At 45.3% G+C, this 18,623-nt stretch overlaps 1 protein-coding gene across 6 annotated transcripts in view; it reads right to left on the bottom strand.

Annotated features, from left to right (window-relative positions):
- Fry (FRY microtubule binding protein) overlaps positions 1-18,623 on the bottom strand; it is a 382,592-nt gene that overhangs the window by 147,234 nt on the left and 216,735 nt on the right. For all 6 annotated transcript variants that reach the window (XM_085837475.1, XM_085837469.1, XM_085837470.1 and 3 more), the window contains one exon: positions 5,049-5,188. In XM_085837475.1, coding sequence (XP_085693601.1) covers positions 5,049-5,188 — 140 coding nt within the window. The remainder of the gene's footprint in view (positions 1-5,048; positions 5,189-18,623) is intronic.

The raw sequence follows: 18,623 nt of genomic DNA, 5'->3' as shown, positions 1-18,623 counted from the left end.
AAGGTTAAAACAAAGGTACTTTTAGGGTGAAGTGGACCATCTCATCAGAAGACTGCTCCCAGCCCCCACCCTGGACCACCCTGCTCTGACAAGATCATGTGTTACCCTGGACCACCGTGCCATGACCAGATCATGTGTTACCGCACAGGAAGGTTGCTGCTTTCATTATGGCTCAATGGGCAAATACTGCCAGAATATTTGACTTTTAAAAAATGCCAACCATATAGCCATCTGTGGGTGCAGAACCTCATTCTGTGAACTTTCCTATAGTCCCCCTGCAGCCCAGGAATGCGACTGTTGATAAAATAAGATTCATATGTGAGACAGAGCTTCCAGGGTGGGGGTGTGTGTTCAAAGGGTCTTGGGACTTAAGGTAGCGATGTAATTAACAGATTTCACAAGGGATCCTGGGTAACGAGAAGGTGGAAGCATCGACAGAGGAAGTGATATGACAGGAATGGAAGGAAGGAAGGAAGGAAGGAAGGAAGGAAGGAAGGAAGGAAGGAAGGAAGGAAGGGTAAAGTGGAGTAAAGGCATGCCAAAGGAAATGTGCATCTCCATGCCTGCTTTCTGCTGGGTACTGACCTTGACCCTCAGTGGGTGCGATGGCCGTGGTGTGGAAATGTCCTGACTTAAATTATGCCTCTTCTACCTTTCCTAATGATGAGAGCGAAATGCTAATGATACAGATTGAGTGTCTCTTCTCTGAAATGCTGGGGGCCAGCGTGCCGGATGTCTTTTCACTTTGGAGTATTTGTGCACGTAACATCTTGGGGATGAGATCCAAATCTAAGCACGAAATTCCTTATGTCTCGTGAATACTTTCTGATGGTGATTAGCATGGGTCGAGCATACTGCTCGCTGTGTCACCTGCATCTGTGGTGTGAGATCAGCCGTGGGGTCATCTACTTTTGACCTTCCTGTCACATCAGACGTTGATTTATTTATTTATTTTGGAGCATTTCAGTTTGGGGATTTTTTTTTTCAAGAGAGATGGTCAACTTTATTTGAATGAAGGTTTGAAGTGGTCAGGCATCTATAGTACTTAGTGTAATCTCCTAAACATATAGAGGGTCCATACTTGTTGAGACTAACAGGATACACACTCTCTTGGAAGGTATTTTCAGAATAAGCCAAAGGAATTTAAAGCATGAAATGCTTTTGTTTTGTGTCTAGGAATGAGGAGTAAGAGGAAAACAAGATGGGATTTCAGACACGTACACGTACATGTACACAGATATACACATGCATACATACACATGCACACACACACACACACACACACACACACACACACACACACCAAGGCACAGCCCATGCACGCACACACGAACTTCTGGAAGTCCCTGTTATTGTATGAAGTCACATCCGGTAGGTTGGTGAGGTTAAGAAGGGAAGCTTTGGTTTTGCTTTTCCAAGGGAAATCATGTCAGATCATTTCTGAGCAGCAAGGCAGGAGGAAGAGTGTAAACAAATCCATCCAAGGTCATTTGAGACCCACCTGAGCTCGGTGCTAGAAAATGAACAAATCTGTATTCAAAAAGAGAGCCTTCCCAGTCGAGACTCCAGCACGCACCTCACGAGACAGAAAAAGGAGGTTTGAAGCAAGAGCATGAAGGCTCTCAAGACAGCAGCAGTAGCGCCGCTTGGTAAAGGTCCTTTAAAGCAGCCAGAGAAGGCGACACCCCAAGCTCCATTCCTGGAACCCGAGGTGGAGGTGACTCCCCAAAGCTGACCTGTGGCCTCTGAGTAAGACAGTTTACACATACACGCATGCTGGACCACCTCCCTCGCCCCCTCGCCTCTACCCAGTGATGATGATGATGATAATAATAATAATAATAATAATAATAATAAAACTTAGAACTGTTTCCCAAAGTGCCCAGAGAACCGTGAGAAAGGGGTAATTTCTGGCTGGGAAAAATCAAAAAATAAAATTAAACATTTTAAACCCTAATTTTATTTAATATGGCAAATTATAACTTCAGATAAAAGATACATACTTGCCGGGCATGGTGGCGCATGCCTTCAATCTCAGTACTTGGGAGGCAGAGGCAGGCGGATTTCTGAGGTCAGCTTGGTCTACAGAGTGAGTTCCAGGACAGCCAGGGCTACACAGAGAAACCCTGTCTCAAAACAACAACAACAAAAAGGTACATACTTTTCCAATAGTGATTCAATTTGACTGCCTAGTGGAGGTCCAAGTGACAGGAGCCAGAGGCATCTGACAAATACTTTTGACAGGGAAGATGCTGCTACTGTGATCCATGACCCGGGGACAATTCCTCCACTCGACAGTTTTCCCTCGCTTAGGCCTCTCCCTCAAGTTACCATTTCAGTCACAGCCTAGCTATGCCATACTCTTGGGACTCTTCAGACATAGATATTCATATTCTCATTCTCTCTCTCAGGGTTTCTCTGTGTAACCCTGGCTGTCAAGGAACTTGCTCTGTAGATCAGGCTGCCCCCCCCCCCCCCCACCAAGTGCTGAGATTAAAGGCGTGCACCAAAGGTGCCTGGCTACATACTCTTATTTTAAATGTTGACATATAGCTAAAACACTACTGAGATAAATTCTACTGCTCTAATTCTGTGGACATTTGACCTCAAAACTGACCTGCAAAGGACCAACAGTGATTAAAAACCAAACTCAGAAACAAATAAACAAATCCAAATAAAAAACAATAACAAAACAGGAACAACAACAACAACAACCACCACAAACCAACAACAAACCTTGCATTTTCAATTCATCAAGAATCTAGTTTTAGTAACTGAATTCTGACAGGGCAAAGAAAAAAAAAAAGACCAAACTCATTTGGTTCAATTCTTACAAATGGCGGCTGGGTCCCTGTGGAGAGTTATTCCCAGGGGAGTCTCTTCTCCCACTCACGAGCCAATGTGTCTGATGGGAGGAAGTGATTGCACGAATTTACTGCAAACCATTTTCAGACATCCAGTGGAAAAAAATCTGCTGTCAAATTTGAATATATTAAAAAGTTATTCTTGAAGAGAGACTGCTAAAGGGGCTGGAGAGATAGCTCAGCAGTTAGGAGCACTGGCTGCTCTCGCAGAGGACCTGGGTTCCCAGCATCCACATGGTGGCTCACCACCACCTGTAAGTTCAGGTTCAGGGGATCTGTCGCCCTCTTCTGGCCTCCATGGGCACTGCATGCATGTGGTGCACATCCATACATTGCAGGCAAATACATACTTATATATACAAAGTAAAAATTAAAAAAAAAAAAAAAACTAAACAAAGGAAAAGATTAAAGGCAGACTGGTAATGGGAACGGGCTCTCTTTTTGGAGTCAAAAAACAACGGACTTAGGTAGTGGTGACTCTGTACAGCGTTGGGACTCTACTAAGATCAATGAACACATTGTTCAAAGCGACGTCTGTTATAGCATGTATACTGTGTCATCAGGTGTTTCCTGCAAGCCCACGTCTGTAATCCCAATACTTAGGAAGCAGGAAAAGGTCTACCAGGCACACCAGGCTACCCCGGCTAGAGAGTGAGGCTCTGGGTTTTTTGTTTGTTTGTTTGTTTGTTTTTGTTTTTGTTTCTAATTCCTTCAACTACAACGTACTCAGTGTGAAAAAGTTATCTATCACCTTCTCAAACAAAGTGATCGATATGATCGACTGTCGCAGAAACTCAAGCGTTTTAGAAAACTTACACACCCTAAAGAAATGTATTTGATAAAATTACAGGACTTAAATTTCAAAAAGAAAACTTTAAACATAGTATCAGGATTATCAAGAAAAACAAAGGCTAGGCCCCTGGAGAGCAGTGGCAGGTGTCTGATTTTTAGTAGCAAATTTCAGGTTACTCTGCTTAAAGGCATTTAGACAAAAAGTACAATCAATTCCTGTGGAGAAATAGAACTAGTTTCAAGGCAGCCTCTTTTTTTTTTCTTTTTCAAGATTGATCTTATATTTAATTACATGTATGTATGTATGTATTTATGTGTGTGCATCTGAGTGCAGGGACTCAAAGAGGTAAAGCGAAATCTGATACCCAAAGAGCCGGGACATAGGTGGCTATGAGATGCCTGATGTGGGTCTGGGGATGGAGCCCAGGTCCTCTGCAAGAGCAGTATTTAATTTCAAAGCTCAGCCATCCTTCCGGCGTTTCATTTTTTTAAAAGTCATATTAAGCCTTCTTCATATCCATAAGTTGTTTCTTTCTCTGCCTAGCTAGGTACCATACCTTCATTTCAAACTTCCGGACTTCAATGTTTTCCTAATATCTGGGGTCATGCACTAACTTGATCCCGTAAGAATGTAGTCAGCTGCCAAACGGCTCCTGCGGTAGTAAATTCCACTTCTCAAACCCACAGGGAAGACGGACCACAGAGTGCACATCTGGCAGCAGAAGTCACAGACATGAATTTAACCTCTACGTTTGAACCCTCTCTCTGAAATACAGAGAGATAGCCAGCCGCAAGACTCCCTGCCTGCAGCTGAGTGCCCTTCTACCATGGTTTGCTAAGCACTCCAGGTTACCTGGGTAACAGGCTAATATTAAAATATCTGATGGAGTTACTGGGCCTGCAGTGACCTGATCTTGAGTATAGACCTAGGGAGGGGAGACTATAGAGGAAAGAAGAAGCAATATGGTGACCTGGGGCCAGTATAGTCTGTGTTGACAGATATATAAATAAGGCCCCTTGTGTTTCCAAGAGGAGCCAGTCGCCAGGGACAGACAGGATGCTGCAAATGCCCTCTCTGCTGCAGACCAGGGAGCTCCATGGCATTTGCTGGGGCTCTTCCAGGAATGTCAGAGAGCCCAGGGTCTCACACAATTCTCATTTTGATGCATGAGGAAAGACAGGGGTAAGAGTGTAACAGGCATGAGAGAGAAAGAGAGGGAAAGAGAGAGAGAGAGAGGGAGAGAGAGAGAGTGGGAGAGGGAGAGAGAAAGAGAAAGAGAGGGAGAGGGGAAGAGAGAGAGAGAAAGAGAGAGAGAGAGAGAGAGAGAGAGAGAGAGAGAGAGAGAGAGAGAGAGAGAGAGAGAGAGAGAGAGAGAGAAAGAGAGTGAGTACCTTTTGGACTTATTGCTCGTTCGTGGCCTGTATTCATGTGACTCGTCCTCAATGCCGTTTTGCCTTTTGTACCAGTCGAAGAGTGTTCGCAGAATGGAGGGCAGGCAGTACTCAGAGAGGGAGCTCATAGAGCTGATGACCTTAGGGAAAGAGAGACGCAGGCCATCAGAAGGCTTGCTGGCAAGGCCAGTCAGTCCCTCAGACACTGGCTGTTGCATATATTATCAGCCATGCACAATAGGCACCACCGAGTTTTCTACACATGCCCAGACATCTCTTTAGTAAATTAGTGTGCCACATCACTTAGAATGGCAGACACTTTTCACATAATAATATCCTGCAGCTCAAGACACAGCTGACCCCCGACCGCCATTCACTGTAGCAATCTGATGGTCACTGCACCTGAGTTCTTCATGAAACCAGCACCGTCATTGTATCATTGTCTACCATAATAACACTGTGCTATTTCGATCTTCAAAAGTCCTTAGAGAAAATAAAAAGAACTCAAGCATATTAACCATTCAAGTGAAACAGGTAAACCAGCTTCCCAAGTGAATATCCTTCATGACAACAATCATTATACTCTCCCAATAAGCAATCATTGGAACTAATGCCCCCAACCAGGATCCAGGTGCCAATGAGTATAAATAGTTTACTTTTATTGCTTAAATGTTTTGCTATTTTTTAAAAACATATTTGGCGTAGCCTCCTCTTTTTTTTTTTTTTTTTTTTAAAGATTTATTTATTTATTATATGTAAGTACACTGTAGCTGTCTTCAGACACTCCAGAAGAGGGCGCCAGATCTCATTACGGATGGTTGTGAGCCACCATGTGGTTGCTGGGATTTGAACTCTGGACCTTCGGAAGAGCAGTCGGGTGCTCTTACCCACTGAGCCATCTCGCCAGCCCGTAGCCTCCTCTTAAAGTGAAGCGGTCTTGTGAGCAGACCCTCCCACCATCACTTCTAAAACCTTTGGAGCGAGCAAGCAGGACTTTCCCCTCAGAGTGTATTACTCAACACCTTAATCTCTCTCTCCCTCCCATGACAATAGTTGTAAGCACACGCACACGCACACACACACACACACACACATAGCTGTACGTTATCTTTAGCCATGGGTTGGTAGAAGTGAAAAAATAAACAGGATGTTGTATTTGGACCATTCTGTGAATCTGGTTATCAACCTTTCCAAATCGAAATCAATCTGTTCTTCCAACATAAGACAGAATATTTTGGGTCTGGAGAGATGGCTCAGTGGTTTAGAGCACTGGCTGCTCTTGCAGAGGGCCTGGGTTTAGTTCCCAGCACCCACAGGGTAGCTCACAACTATCTGTATATAACTTCAGTTCCAGGGGCTCTGATGCCCTCTTCTGGACCCCATGGGCTCTGCACACATGTGGTGTACATACTCACATGCAAGTAAACACTCATACACAACCTTTTTAAAGTAAGGAAAATTTAGCCAGGCACAGTGGTTACACAGGTACATTCCTTTAACCCCAGAACAAAGGCAGGGGGCAGGGGGCAGGGGGTAGGGGGCAACAGATCTCTGAATTCAAGACCAGCATGGTCTACACAGTGAGTTCCTAAACAGCCAGGACTACGCAGAGAAACTATGTATCAACAAAACAAAAACATACACACACACAAACAAACAAAATAAAAATCTACCCCCCAAAAAGAAAGAAAAGATATATATATAAATAGATGGACATATAATTTAGTGAAAATTTAAAAACAATGATAAGTCAAGATAATCTTGTATGGGATACTACGGTCTGTGCAAACTTGTAAAGGAGATAGACTTACACCTGATCCCTGAACATCTCTGGGCGGAACCTACTGTACTCATATGCTTTATTTAGGGATAACCTGTGCTAGATAGGTTTTTTTTTTAACTGTATGCATTCACTATTATTATTGTTTTTGTTAACTTGACCCAGCAATGGTCATTTGGGATGATGCAACTTCAACTGAGAAACTGCCTCCATTAGATTGGCCCGTGGCTGGTTTGTGAGGCATTTTCTTGACTGGTGATTGGTGTAGGAGGCTCCAGCCCACTGTGGGTGGAGTACCCCCTGGGCTGGTGGTCCTGGGTTTTATAAGAGACCAGGTTGAACAAGCCACAGGGAGAAACCAGTGAGCAGTGTTTCCTCATGGTCTCCGCAAACGTTTCTGCCTCTGAGCTCCTGCCTTGGCTTGCCTCAGTAATGAACTACGGTCTAGAACTGTAAGCCAAACAAGCTTTTCCTCCTTAAGTCGCTTTGATCATGGTCATTATCATAGCAACAAAGAGGCAAGCATTCCACAAATTGCCTATAAAAATTAAGAGAAAATTTCTCTGCTTGTTAAAAAAAAAAAATGACCACGAAGCCTGTCTCACCCGTAGGCACTTTCGTTAGCACAGGTGCTGACAGTACCTCAGAGGGAATGACAGACAGACAGACAGGTCAGCGGGGGTGGGGTTGGGGGTGCGGGAGATATGTGCCTCTTCCATCTCTCTCCCTGCCCTGCAGAAGCCAGGCTTTCGGGGAGGAAGGGCGGGGTCTGCAGAGCCCTGGCCCTCAAAGCCCAGGAAGGGAGGAAGGTCTTGCTGTCTTGGCTTCTGGACTCCTCCCTTTATGGGAACTGAAGCCAAATGGCCACATGAATTCCAGCTCTGTGCTGCTGCTGAAAGCGGGCAGGCCCGGCACAAAGATGGCCTTGTTGCCTTTAAATAATGATGCCCTTCTACCATGGATGGGCAGAGACGGGGCAGCAGGTGGGGATGGAGTATATGGAATCCCAGGCTCATTTCAAAGGGTGTTTTCTTTTGGGGGGTGCATATAACAGTACTAAATGTACTCTGCAAATGTTCTAATATTTGCTTTGGCTTTCTGTGTGTGAGTAGGCTATCAGACACTGCCCGTTAACGCTCCGGCGAAGAGGGTGGCTTTTCTGAACCCTTTCGTTATCCTTGCTGAATACAAAGAGGGAAACTTCACACATAGATATTTGAATACTTACTTCATAAGGTCACGCCATATTTTATAGTCATAAGACAGATTTGTCATGGCACTGAATGGACAATTTAAAATCACCCCAGCGATGGCTAAGGGAGTCAGGGTACCATTGTGTAAATTCTGAAAATACTGACATTGTAACTCTGCACTCATGTTTAAGTGGTAACAGCCTTAAACACTTAATTTGATTTTTTTTTCCTAGAAGATTAGCAACCATTTTGTTGTTGTTTTAACACCTTGGTTTTTAAGGCACGTACCACTCTACTAGAGAATCATTTCAGAAATGCTGAATAACACTAATAATGTATAAATCCAACATTGCTTATTTTTTTTATCCTTAATTTCTTATTCATTTTCACTTAGGCTTTTTTTTTTTGGTTTTTCGAGACAGGGTTTCTCTTTATAGCCCTGGCTGTCCTGGAACTCACTTTGTAGACCAGGCTGGCCTCGAACTCAGAAATCCGCCTGCCTCTGCCTCCCGAGTGCTGGGATTAAAGGCGTGCGCCACCACGCCGGCTCACTTAGGCATTTTTAAAGACTTAGTAATTTTCTTATTTTATGTGTTTGCCTCCATGTATGTATGTACACCATGTGCATACAGTGCCCACAGGGGCCAGAAGAGGGTGTGAGAACTACTGGACTTGGAGTACCAGACAGCTATGAACCACCATGTGGGTGCTGGGAACTGAACCCAGGTCCTCTGTAAGACCCAGTGCTCTAACCACTGAACAACCTATCCAGCCCCACTTAGCCACTTTAAACAGGTGTTCACTGCATTGTGACACTACAGTGACTGCTGAAACACCAGGGGCTATGGTTCCTTTTTGAGACAGTTATAAGTGTTCACGATGCTGTCTCAACTCTAGTACATGGATGTATTTTACCATGAGTTTTCTGCTAACAGGAGGTATTCTTTTTTTTTTTTTTTTAAACATATTAACAACCAAAACAGGCAGCACCTATGAGAAAACCAAAGAAGCTACTCAGGATGTTTGCGTACACTGTGTGGGAATTACAGCAACACCACAGGCAATGAATGCAAGCAATACTCTGAACACACGCTTGCAAGTGACTGTCCTCAGAGCCCAGCATGAGATGCCCGAGCCTTCACCCGGCTTGTTTCCATAACTCCCCAAGGGCACTGAGAAGCTCAGAAGGTCTTGGCTTCACGTTTCAGCTTGACGGGCCTGGCACTGCACCGTCTCTCTGAAGCACTGAGTCGTAAAGTGAGACAGGGAATACTTAAATCTCACTGGGTTTTAAACCGAGGACAAAATGAGACACTGTAAAATTCAGGGCACATAACAACCCTTCTGGTCTCATTCTTCCGCTTCTAAATATTGAAATGAAAATTCAGACATAAAACACATCTGATTTCTGCGCAGCAAAAGAGGGTGGAGAACGGTTGTTAACTACCCTCAGACAAGGGGTTAAGTGTCCAGATTACATTAAGAGCTGTGAAAATTCAACACTCCAAACCCAAAACTTCTGATCAGTAAATAAGCCAACGAATTCGGTTGATAGTTCATGTGAGAAGAAAAAGCAAGTGGCTAATAAATATTTGTAAAAGTGCTCACCTCACAGCAAGAGTGGTTACTGCACTTGGTTCTGTGCCTGCCAACACTGTCATGCGGGGGGAGGGGATGAAGCCACACACCTCCCTGAAGGCTAATGACTGCCGGAGGAGGGGTCCTATTCCTGGGAAGTGTAGTTGCCCTTGCAGGAGTAAATGACACCCCAATCAAGTTCACACATGCAACTCGAAGTAAATGCAGTGGGGCATAGGCAGACAGACAGACAGACAGACAGACAGACCGAGTCAGACATAAACCCTGGAAGGGGACTTGGTGGGAACGGGCTGATAACAGAGACTACAATCAAAATGGATCACATATGTGCATGAAATTGTGAGAGAATTTTTAAAAAAAGTGTTCAACATCCTTGAACACTTGAGGAAACCACCTAGAGCCACCACCGCACTCCAGTGAGGACAGGCGCCATCAGGAAAACTAAGGAGGTGTGTGTGTGGGGGGGAAGAAGAACACCTAGACGTGGCACTGATGTGTGCCTGTGGAAACCAGATGGAGGCTTCTGCTGTGGAAGGGGGGCGATCTCAGAGGCAGAGGAGAAACAGTTTTCTTCAGTGGTCTAACCTTCGGTAAGGTGTCCCTGCTCCTGTAAATACCTCCCCTCCAACACTCCACACTTGTGTAAAAAAACCCTAATGAAAATTCTGACCTTCCTCTCCCTTCTTCTCCTCCTCCTCCATCTTCTCTTCTTCCTCCCTGTTTTCCTCCTTACTTTCTTCCTCGTCTTTCCTCTCCTTCCTCTTTGTCTTCCTCCTCTCCTCCTTTCTTCTCTCCAACCTCTTCTTCCTCTTCCCCCTTCCACCATCCTCTTCTTTTTCTCCCTATCTCTCTCAGACACACACATACACACACACACACACACACACACACACACACACTCTCAATCAAACTTAACACACTCACACACGCTCACATACCTACATGCATACACACACATACTCACGAATATGCTCACACACACACTTTTTAAAAAAAGGATTTATTTAATTATTATATGTAAGTACACTGTAGCTGTCTTCAGACACCCCAGAAGAGGGCATCAGATCTCATTATAGATGGTTGTGAGCCACCATGTGGTTGCTGGGATTTGAACTCAGGGCCTTCGGAAGAGCAGTCGGTCCTCTTAACCGCTGAGTCATCTTTCCAGTCCCACACACTTTCACATACACAACACACACATACACTCGCACACAGACACAAACCTAGACAGTGGTTAGTTGGGAAGAGACAGAGGATTAACAAGTGAGGGAGAGGGACAAGAGGGTGGCTAAATGTGATCAAGATGCACTATGTACATGTATGAGAAGGTTGTTATGAGGGTGATTATTTTATGACACTAATTAAGAAAACATTTTCAGGAACTGAAAATAGGCCCAGCTATACCTCTTTTGGGCATATACCTAATAAGCTCTCTGTCCCACCCCAGAGATACACGTTCATGTCTCGTCACAATAACAAAGACGTGGAAGCAGCTTAGATTCCATCAAAGGATGAATGAATAGATAATGAATACTTGTGGTACATATTGTGGTGGCTTGAATAAGCTTGGCTCATGGGAAATGACACTATTATCAGGTGTGGCCTTATTGGAGGAAGTGTGTCACTGGGTAGGTTGGGTAGGTCTGATGCTCAGGCTCCACTCAGTGAGGAAGAGACCCTTTTCCTAGTGGCCCCTCAGATCAAGATGCAGACCTCTCAGCTCCTCCAGCCCCATTTCTGCCTGCACGCTGCCATGCTTCCTGCCATGATGATAATGGACTGAATCTCTGAACCTGTAAACCACCCCCAATTAAATGTTGTCCTTTATAAGAGTTGCCTTGGTCATGGTGTCTGTTCACAGCAATGGAAATTCTAAGACACATTTAGACGATGGAATTTTATTCATCCATGAACGGGTAAATGGATAGAACTGGAAGATATTATGTTGACTGGGGCAATACAGACTTGGAAAGATCCAGACTGCATGCTCTCTCTCAGATGTGGACCCAGATTTACATTTTTACATTTTTTTAAAAGATTTATTTATTTATCATATATAAGTACACTGTAGTTGTCTTCAGACACACCAGAAGAGGGCATCAGATCCTATTACAGATGGTTGTGAGCTACTATGGGGTTGCTGGGAATTGAACTCAGGACTTCTCTGGAAGAGCAGTCAGTGCTCTCTCAACAGCTGAGCCATCTCTCCAGCCTAGATTTACCTTTTTATCTGTGTGCATTTATGTGCAAGTGAAGGCTGAGAAACTAGAAAGGGCTCCATTAGCCGGCAGTGGGTGTGGACTCTAAGGGGGGGAAGGCTTTGGTATGAGAGGGAACAGGGAACACTGTAGGGGGTTAGTGTAAGTGGTAATGGAAGCCAGGGAGGGAGCAAAGGGTCAATCAATCAAAAATATGCACGTATGAAACTGCTGTAAAAGAGCCTGTTGCTTTATATGCTCATTAATACCATTCAGACGACTCTGACGAGATCATTGGCTGAGTGACCAAAGCCAATAATAGAATTTTATCTACCAGAGCCAGACAAATGCATTTTAAGGGCAACGGCAGTGGGGATAGCCTTAACCACTCCCTCTCCCAGTGCTGACTCTCAGGGCCTCTTCGGGAATTCATGGGGGCTTAGCTTAAGTACCATGCTTCTGTCTGCAGCACAAAGGCACACTTTCAAACACTGGCCAGCTTCCCGAGGCTTGTTACAGAGGAGGCTGATCGAGGTGTGCTTGTCCGTCATTAGACTCTGAGTGAGGGAGGTGGTGAACGACTAATCCCCAAGTTTGCTTTGGGCTATGACTCACTCTTAAGCCAACAAGAAATGACCCTGAGGAACATAGCTGGAGCCGTCCTAGATTCAGAATCTGTCCCTGGATGAAGCCTGCTATTACAGTGCCCATCTTACCCACAAGTCCCAGTTACCTCCATGACAGCAAGTGAAAAATGAACACTGACATTGGTTAGTCACGCACTCAGTCTCGGTGGGTCTGTGAGAATGCGCAGGCCTCACCTGACTCTGCTCTCCTCTGTTCACCCACCCCAACATCTTTGTCCTTTCTTCAAGTATTCTCAGTCTCTCACACATCAGAAACGCCTCCTCTCCCTGCCTCACTTTCTGCTCTCTCCTTAGTCCTCAAAATCCCATGTCTAGTGTGGCCACACTCTGCGGCTTCTTATCTGACCTATCAGCAGGTGCAGAACTCAGAAGCTAAGTGGAAGCCTTGTCTATAGTCTTATCTGTTGAGGATCCTCCCTGAAGGGCTTTCCTCTCTAAGGTTCCATGCCAATGCCCTGACCCAGTTTGGTTCCAGCACGTTCTCTTTAGCTCCTGTGTTTGTCCTTATGCAATGGCCAAAGCACAGTGAGACAATTTACCTCGGACAATTGTTCTGACCTTTGGACTTTCATCTGATATTCCAGCCATAGCTCCTTTGGGGAACAATAAGACAGAGAAAGGAAGTGACCTCCACTCCCCAGCAGGGGCTGGTCCAAAACACTAAGTTTGGGGTGAGAGTGGGAGTGGTCCAGCCAGTGAAACAGGGAGAACACAATATCTGAATTATAAAGTAAATAACTCTAAAGCTCCCAAATCTGAAAATTTAAGGTGCATTTACACCTCAGATGAAAAACTGTACAAATCTGTATCACTAATCTATAAAATTATTTTTAAAAATTTTGCATCAAATCCCCTTTAGGCTACATGTAGAAAGTGCTTAAGCCACAACACCAGTCTCACACTTAGACCTAGGTGCATCCTTCTATATATTTGTAAAAACCAGAATTCTAAACCCATTCTGGCTTTAAGTATTTTATGTGAGGGCCACTTAGCCTGCATTTCAGTCCTGTTTGCCCACTATCAGACAGCACATAGGCTACAGTCTAAAAACTAAGGTCAGAGAATGCATATGTGCACAGCCGGAATGCACATGCGTATGTAAACATCCGGAAGGCTCGTGCAAGGATATTTAGTGCTGACTCGGCAGCTGTCTCTTCTGCGCATGTGTATAGTGTCCATCGTGAATCCACCCTCTGAAAAGAAAGCATCACCATCTTCCCCAGTAAAGGGGCATTTCTGAACATTAGCATGTATTTCTCCTTATCTGCATTTGGCCACTATGTGCCCAGGTCCAGCCTTGACACGTCAGCTGCTGTTTGATTGGAGAGCTAGCTCAGCTGCCACGAGCATGGGCTGCCTTCTAGAAGACCTGAGTTTGGCACACAATGCCCACATCCTGTGGCTCACAGCCACATGCAACTCCAGTTCCATGCCCTCTTCTGGAGTCCCTGGGCACACATAGGGGGTACTCATGTATATACTCGGGCATACACACACACACATAAAATGATTTTTAAAAATCTTTAACAACAAACAAGAAAAAGGATGTCTGTTAAATTTGATAATAGAAAAGAGGTGCTTGAAGGTAAAATAGCTACACTACATCTCATAGCACATTCTCTATGTTCTCTCACGAAAAACCACCCCATCATGGGTACCATGGTCCTGCTCTGGCACGCTGCTCTTTAAGTGTTGTCAGTCATGGAGAGTGACAAAAACTTAGGTGTGAAAGTGACCTTAACATGGATTTATCAGCCATGAAAAACGTATTCAACAGCTGTACACACCTGGAACCCCAGCACTGGGGAGAAAGAGGTGAGCGTTCAGGGGAAGAATCAGAGGTGAGCCAAGGCTTCATAGGAAGACCTGATCTCAAGAATCTAACTTCAATATTCTAACAAATAGCCCTGCAGACAAGAGTTCTGTCACATAAATTCCCTGGAGCTGTTGAGTCCAGTCTACCCCTTTGCCTTTTCTGTTGTGGTCATGTCCCTTACCTGTGCCCTGGACAGCTGCATCTTCCTAGGGTTCTTCCAGATTCTGGCACACTTTGCTCCGGTGGGTTTTTCCTTGAAAGGATTTGCTCTCTAGGACCTTATGATGCTGCCCCACTCCAGTCAGCTCCCGGCACTGTTACCTGAACCCTTTCATGCTTTCCTATAATATTCTTCTATATCTGTTGGTTCTCCCTTTCAGATCTGTTTGTTGAGTGACCCTATAAGTGGATGGTCCTCTCCTATTCCCCCACCTAAAACTAACCCATAGCCTTCCCCATTGTCTGCTGCATAAGCACAGCTTTCCTCTGCTTGATAATCCTAATCTATAGAACACAGTTGGAGCCCTCTGGGGCGGCTCCTGTGACCCACTGAAATGGAACATCCTCCCAACTTCCCACTGCCATGCCTGCCACGATACTCTTCTTGCCTTCAACACCTTTGTCCATGGGCTAGCCTTGGCTCATCTTGTCTATCTGGATGACGAGGTCACTACTCTTCGATGACTCTCCGTGATGCTCATGAGCTGCTCTCATCTCTAAACTTCTTTGTAACCCGATATGTACCTCTAGCTTTCCCATGGTGGAATTCTCAGCATGCCTTCTGGTGCTGAGAATTTCTTGAGGATAGGACCTCTATCGTATCTGTACCCTTACACAGTGCCCCAGGTAGGCTTCTCTTGCTGTCATAAAACACTGACTTAAACCGAGTTGTGGAGGAAAAGGTTTGGTTTATAGCTTACAGCCCATCAATACAGAATGCAAAGGCAGGTGCTCAAGGCACAAACGTGGCAGCACGGACTGATGGAGAGTCCATGGAGCAATGTTACTACTGGCTTGCAATCTTTCTCATTACAGCCCACCTGCCCAGGGGTGGTACCACCCAAAGTGGGCTGGGCTCTCCTGCATCAATTAAGACAAAGCCTCACAGATGTGCCAACATGCCAGTCTGATAGAAGAGACTCTTCATGAGGGTTTCTCTTCCCCAGTGTGTCAAGCTGACCCAGGATTAGCCACCACACACAGCTATTCCAGACACTCTTCGTTGAACTAAGTGGAAATGACCTGAAAAGTCGGTCTGCATTGGGTTTCCTTGTTTCTACTTCTTTCACTAATATTCATTATTCTTAAATAATATTAATACTAACTATCCTTTGTAATGAGTCTCCTTGCCGCTGCTTTATTTAATGTCAAATCTTCATCAGTTCCAGCACCCCCCCCCCCATATTTCTATTCTTCAAAGGACTCCCACGGCCCCTTCATGAGCACAGTCTCCCAGGGTTAACATGAGACTGTCACTTAGGCCACTTTGATACTGGGAGGTGTATGATGAAGTGGCATCCCACTGACAGTGGGGACTTCCACCAGTGCAGGCTGAGTTCTTTGTAAACACACACAGACTGCAGGAAACTTGAAGCATTCCCTTTAAAGGAATTCATAAAACTCTAAATCCAGGAACCTTCCTCAACCTTTTAGGTATCTTTTTTGTTTTGTTTTTGTTTTTGTTTTTTTTGGTTTTCTCGAGACAGGGTTTCTCTGTGTAGCCCTGGCTGTCCTGGAACTCACTTTGTAGACCAGGCTGGCCTCGAACTCAGAAATCCGCCTGCCTCTGCCTCCCGAGTGCTGGGATTAAAGGTGTGCACCACCACGCCCGGCTCCTTTTAGGAGCTGAAGGACCCTTGTGCACAGATGTGAAGAAACTGACCAGAAAAGGTTCAGTTGATGATTGTCTGCTACAAAGAGTCCAGTGTTGCTTTGGGATACAGCTAGATCAGACAGCAACACTGTGTCTTACCGTTTGCTCCCACCAAAGCATCTTTACAGACAGTGATGGTACAGAATGGGCCGTCTCAAGCTTTCAGTGAATGTGTGTAGGGAGCAGAAAGCTATAAGGGCCAGCTTATGCTTAGACAATATGGTGCTGCTATGGATATCTTCTACGAGTTAGCTAAAACATGGCTGACACTAAACATGGTGTGTGTGTGTGTGTGTGTGTGTGTGTGTGTGTGTGTTGGGTTTGGGTTAGCACAAAATGGCAGACACCAGATGTCTGGGGACCCAAATGAACAGTGATGTATCTATTATACAACTACTTTTAGCAAGGGCCACTTTTGTATGGGTTTTATATGAACATGGCCTTGAGGGCAGAGTAGCAGCCAGCCTGCTTGTGTGTGTGTGTGTGTTTCTGTAGCCTCATGTGCCCACTACCATGCAGCCCATGTGTGCCAGCATGTGTCTGGGTGCCTGCTGGTGACTGCCTGGTCAGCAGCCTTCTTCTGGAGTGAAAGAGATATGTCTCATGAGTCTACAACTGAAGAGGTAAAAATCTCTTTAACCTCCCAGCCTTTCGTTAGCCCTCCTCAGATCACGGACCTCACAACATGGGGTTGTGGTTTGGTTGCAGCTCTGGACTGCCAGGTGACGTTCACAACACAAGCCCACGGGTTACGCTAGGTGTCGCAAGGTTAAAAATAACCTAGTGAATTCAGTGCATAAGCTGACATTTAAGCCTAGGTCTGTCTAGCTCCAAACGGTAGTGTGTTTCTACAATGTTGAATGAAAAGCTAAATGCAAGAACAAAGTGTATTTAAGCTGGATGATGTGGGATAAGTACTCCTCACTGCTGTGTTACAAGCTCAATGATGTGGGATAAGAACTCCTCACAGTGCTAATTTAGACAAATTGAGAGAATAAAGAAGGAGATATATTTAGCTAGAGAAACTTGGTTTTCCAAGAAAGGGTAGCCGACAGTAGGATAAAGAGACCAAGAATATGAAATTTAATGAAACATCACGCAAAGTGAATGCTTAATGACAAAGGGAGCAGAAAGAGCCCACACCTGCCACTGACACCAAACACCACGGATACCTCCTCCAAGGTTCTCTCTCTGACCAACTGAGCAATGGTCACAACCACAACTGACAACATAGGGTTGAGGGGTGGGGGTCCACCCTCGCTCTATCACAATCGCCACAGCTGCCAGCCCCAGGGGAAGGCCAGGGCCACAGCAGTTCAGGAAGCAGGGCTGAGCACCACCTCGTGACTGTACGGGAGCACCACAGAACACAAGGAACAGCATCTCTGTGGTGGACGTGGTTGTAACACTCCGGATCCCTGAGACCTGAGGTGTCTCCCTGTGTTTAAACATGAACTACAGCTTCCTTCTGTAGGGTTCCCAGACCATAAAGCCCGAGAGTTCATTAGGCCGTAGGGCACTGAGCAGTACTGGGGCCTCAGACACAGGCATCCACTAAAAGGTTTTGAAGACACACTGTCCAGCTTCCTCAAATGTTCTGCTACACATCATCCCTAGAGTCCCCGAAGCCCCTCTGGAGTGACAGGACCAGGCTCTGTCCCATCCAGTGTCCCATGCTCAGTGCTCCTGGATGTCCTCTCCTAGGCTTGGCTGTCACTGGATGCTTGGCTGTCTTTACTTTTTTTTCTTCTATTTTTTTTTAATTTATTATTTTCTCCATTGGAGCTTAAGGTTCCATGTTTTCAGAATGATTATTTAGGCCATTTTTCTCCTTCAGATTTGTCAATTCAACACTTGTCAATTATATTCTGTCTCTCCTTCTCTCCCTCGCCTCTCTCTCTCCCCCTTCCTCCCAATATTTTTCCATTATTACAAATTAAAACTAAAACATTCTAGGCAAGCATTCTACCACTGACTGTATCAGTATCTCTCTTTCTGTTCTGATGGCATGGTTTTCCTCTGTAGCTCAGGCTTGCCCCCACCATGCAAGGGCTGGGGTTACAGGTGTGGGCCACGAAGCCTGGTGGCCTGGAAGTAAGTGGATGAAACTAAAACCAAGCCCTGGAGTAGAGACCCGGTCATCATAGACTATAACTAATTTAGAGGAAGTTGATTTTTCAGAAGGATTCTGTTGTGGGCTTGGTCTAATGCTACTTGTATTATGTTAATTTGACAGCCCTCCCCCCCCAATTACACAGGAATCTGTACTTCTGCACGTAAGATGCTGAGGGCCGGCAGCCAATGGCTGGGCAGGGAGAAGAGGTGAGGGGGGAGGACGCAAGGGGGGTGGACAGGACTTATAGGATTCCCTGGCAAGGGACCGAGGGAAGAGGAAGGATAGCTGCCAAGCCAGGAAAGGAGTGGCTGCCAAACCTGAGAAGTGCAGGTCAGAGAGACAGCCAACATGGA

This window comes from Mus caroli, unplaced genomic scaffold (genome assembly GCF_978045245.1).
Source record: "Mus caroli unplaced genomic scaffold, Mus_caroli_1 scaffold_4, whole genome shotgun sequence".
NCBI classification, from domain to species: Eukaryota; Metazoa; Chordata; class Mammalia; order Rodentia; family Muridae; genus Mus; species Mus caroli.
This window is presented reverse-complemented; position numbering and strand designations above follow the sequence as displayed.